The sequence below is a fragment of the Dasypus novemcinctus genome, chromosome 22, assembly GCF_030445035.2.
Source record: "Dasypus novemcinctus isolate mDasNov1 chromosome 22, mDasNov1.1.hap2, whole genome shotgun sequence".
NCBI classification, from domain to species: Eukaryota; Metazoa; Chordata; class Mammalia; order Cingulata; family Dasypodidae; genus Dasypus; species Dasypus novemcinctus.
This window is the reverse complement of record NC_080694.1, coordinates 69706298-69710138: the sequence shown is the minus strand read 5'-3', so window position 1 is coordinate 69710138 and position 3841 is coordinate 69706298. Positions and strand designations below refer to the sequence as shown.

At 35.6% G+C, this 3841-nt stretch overlaps 1 protein-coding gene across 1 annotated transcript; it reads right to left on the bottom strand.

Annotated features, from left to right (window-relative positions):
* Window positions 1–657: 657 nt before the first annotated feature.
* LOC101446902 (olfactory receptor 2G6-like) lies at window positions 658–1593 on the bottom strand. Its single transcript, XM_004468797.1, has one exon. It carries the CDS (start codon window positions 1591–1593, stop codon window positions 658–660), a length of 936 nt encoding a protein of 311 aa, XP_004468854.1.
* Between the last annotated feature and the right edge of the window lie 2248 nt (window positions 1594–3841).

Genomic DNA, 3841 nt, shown 5'->3' with positions numbered 1-3841 from the left:
TAGGTTAAGTACAATAAAAAAAAAAGTCCAAGAAAAGAAAATAGAGTGATGGATAGTATTCAATAAAAGGTATTTCAGAGCAAGCATTTGGTCAGCCTGAACCTAGATAATATGGTTGTTTACTGAAACAAACACTTTTTATGAATATATATAAAATTTTATTTAATAACATTTCAAGTAGTTTTATTTCCCAGATTAATTACTACAAACCCTCCTTATACATATTTTCAAATTATGTTTTCTTTATATTATTTTTGAAAGAACTGGGATAATGTGTACAAAAAGGTTTTAAGTAATATTACATCAGTGTTGTTCTTTAAAGGAAATGCTACAGTAATTTCCTCACACTAATAAGTATACTTTCTGAAATTCTTAAAAATTTAAGCACTGTTTTAATTCTGGAACTACATATATAGGCATAGGAGTTGTGTGAAAAGATTTGTTATGCACAACCACACATTCTCCCAAAGGAAGTTCCATGAGCTATACAACTTGAATTGGTATGTGTATCATTTTTCAGTTTGTTTTAGCCTTATCTCTGTATATACAGTCAGAGAGGTAAATGACATGCATGGAATACACTTCGGAGTAGGTATTTAACATCTTGCCTCTTGAGTACATTTCAAGAAGAGGAAGGCCCCGGTTCCTGACTTTTCCTTAGAAATTTTGCTCTCTCCTCAGCAACCTCTTCAGGGCTCCTTTGACATCCTTGTTCCTCAGAGTGTATATGAGGGGATTGAGGGTGGGAGTCACAACTGTGTAGAAGAGGGTGAGGAACTTGCCCTGGCTGTGGCCATAGGATCGCTTGGGTTGGATGTAGATGGCTGAACTGGGCCCAAAGAAGAGGGACACCACTATTAGATGGGATCCACAGGTCCCCAGGACCTTGCGCCAAGCCTTGGTTGACTTAATTTTTACCACTGCTTGAACAATGAGTCCATAGGAGACCAATATCAAGGCCATAGGAAGAAGGAGCAGAACTAGGGTGGCCACAAAGAGCTGGACTTCATTGGCATGGATGTTAACACATGCCAGCTTGATCATGGCAGGTACCTCACAGAAGAAGTGGTGGAGATGGCGATGCCCACATCGGGGAAGCTGAAGAGTTATGGTACTCTGGATGAGAGTGTTTCCCACTCCACTGAGCCATGCTATTCCTGCTGAGGCCTTGCAAAATGAAGGGTGCATGACGGCAGTGTAATTGAGAGGTCTGCACACAGCCACATAGCGGTCAAAAGCCATGACAGTAAGGAGAACACAGTAGGTAGAGCCCAATGAGAGTGACACATAGAGCTGAATGACACAGCCAGTGGAGGTGATGGTTTTGGCTGGCCCCTTCAGATTCCACAAAAGCTGGGGGACAATGCTGGTGGTGAAGCAAATGTCGAGAAAGGAGAGATTTGTGAGGAAGAAATACATAGGCGTGTGGAGTTTGGAGTCCAGACAGCAGACCAGGATGATGACTGAGTTGCCGACAAGTGTCAGAAGATAGGATATCAAGACTACCACAAAAAGGACCAGCTCCAGTTGTGGCTGGTCTGAGAACCCAAGCAAAATAAAATCTCCCCAAGATGTCAAATTGATTTTCTCCATTGCCTTACTATAGAAAACAGAAAAAAATGATCATTTAGAAATTCGGTTTAGGCAACTATCCTTATTACTGTTTATTTATTTGAAATATAATTAAATAATACTGGAAGTAAAACTATAGATGAGTTTTTATTGGGTCTTCATAGAGAGAGGAAAATTAATAATTAAGAAAAGGTGTCCTTAAGGTATTGTTTTGTGTCATTTTTTAAGTCTTCAATAAATGTTTAACCCATCTTTCTTCATTTACAGGACAACTCTCTCTTCCCCATTTCCTGAAAAAATTTTTGGAAGTAGTCTACTTGAAGTACTCCTAGTTGTAGCATCTATGCAATACTTTTAGTGGCAGAGTCAAGAGGATGTGACTAGTGAGACTCAAATAGTAACCAGATGAATAGTCACCATTGTCCTTTATTTTAAAAATTAGAGCACAGAAATATGGAGTGAAGTGAGTATTGGATCAGAAAAATAACTGGGATGTATTTGATGTTTTCTCTATCTCTTAGACAGGTACGTTGAGTTTCTTGCACTTATTTATCTGGTTATAGTGTGTCTATTGTCTGTCTTAGGCCAGTTATAGTTTAGAGGGGAGATAAATTATATTTAATAGTCTTTAGCAACTGACTTATGGTATTTACAAGCTAATTTTATATTCTTAAATTAGGTAGAAATAAGATTCTTCTGGTATATTGACATAAGATTATACAAACTAACACAGACATGCACATGTTTGCCAAGATAGGAAAAAATAAAATGTATTTGATAAAAAGGAAAAAAAAAACTCACCGACAAATACTCAATGGTTAAAGACAAAGGACTGAATTTGGAAAAGCCATGAGAAGGCAAAATATGTCTTGGTCAGTTATTTTATATTATTCTGCAAAATAAAAAAAAAAGATATAGTTCACCTTACCTCTTTATTTACTCTTTTGTATAATATAATCATCATTGCCCTGAATTTACCTGCTGATAAAATAGTATCTGACTGAATCATTTGTTATAAGGAATAATGAATGAAGGCTCAATTTGTAATTCTATTCAAGCATGTTAATATTTCATGAGTAAACTGTATCTTAAATAGAGAGAATAAGATTTTAGAATTTTAAATTCTAGACCTAAATATTCATGTTCCTTTAACTAATAACATACTTCTCCAAAAACTTGATAAACATGCATGTAAATTCCCACATGTTGCTTATTTCTAAAGTTGCTTAATGTAAAATGCCAATTTATCCCAGATTGATGTGTTTTAGTTTCAGTATTTAAAAATCACATTTCAATTAATTCAAACATTCTTTTCCTGGCATCAAATGGGAACATAAGAAAGTATTTGCAACACCTCTAGAAAATAGCACAATTTACATATTTTAAAATATAAAATTCATCTTAAATTGAACTTTTTGTCCCCATATGAAGTTATATGTTACTCAGCCTTCATTAATCAGTAATCTACTATTTACCAATTTCCTAATTTAGTATTTAATTACAAAGTCACTTAATCTAATATGATGTTAGATTTGGAAGCAGCTTGAGAAAACATCTTTTTTTAATATTCAGATTAGCAAAGGAAAATAACATTAATATAAGTGCTGACAAGTTCCTGACTTATGTCAGAATCAGACATGAAATCAAAATAATGTAAATAATATTTCTAAGTCTTCCATTACAATATTCTAAATTATTTTTAAACCTCGTATTATGAGGAATCATCTGAGGTGGGCTTACCACTACAGCCCCTTCTATCCTTCGTTTACATTTTACCCTGTTTATGATGAATAGTGGCTACTCTCTCCCATCCAGTGGAACTGACTTATTACCTGATATCTTATGAAATCTGAAATATGAGCAATAGCTACCAAGTGCTGTTTGGAACAGGAAGAATTCCCAGAGCAATATACTTTTCCTTTTCACAGAAAGATCAAGAATATTCTCTCCCCAGCAAGCATCTTTTGTGATTCTTCTTGTGCTCTGAATAAGAATTATTTCATTTGCTTTAGATTCATAAAGGTTGAACCTCAGAAAGCAATACTGAATTTCTGTAGGAGAGACCAAGGGAGCTGTTGAAGGAAGGGGCTGAGTTGGATGATGTTGATCAGTGTAACTGGGAGATGTGGGGAGATGAGGAAATAAGGCAGGGGAATCCAATCCTCCAATTCTCATGCCCCTTCTCCTTTTTACCTTTCCCAGTATGTATAGAAGAAGATAAGCAGTGATGTGAATTCAGCACACATAGTTTCTGTCACTGCCCAATACC

Excerpts from the sequence above, each read along its gene's own strand:
- LOC101446902 (XM_004468797.1), bottom strand. The coding sequence starts at position 1,593 with ATGGAGAAAATCAATTTGACATCTTGGGGAGATTTTATTTTGCTTGGG.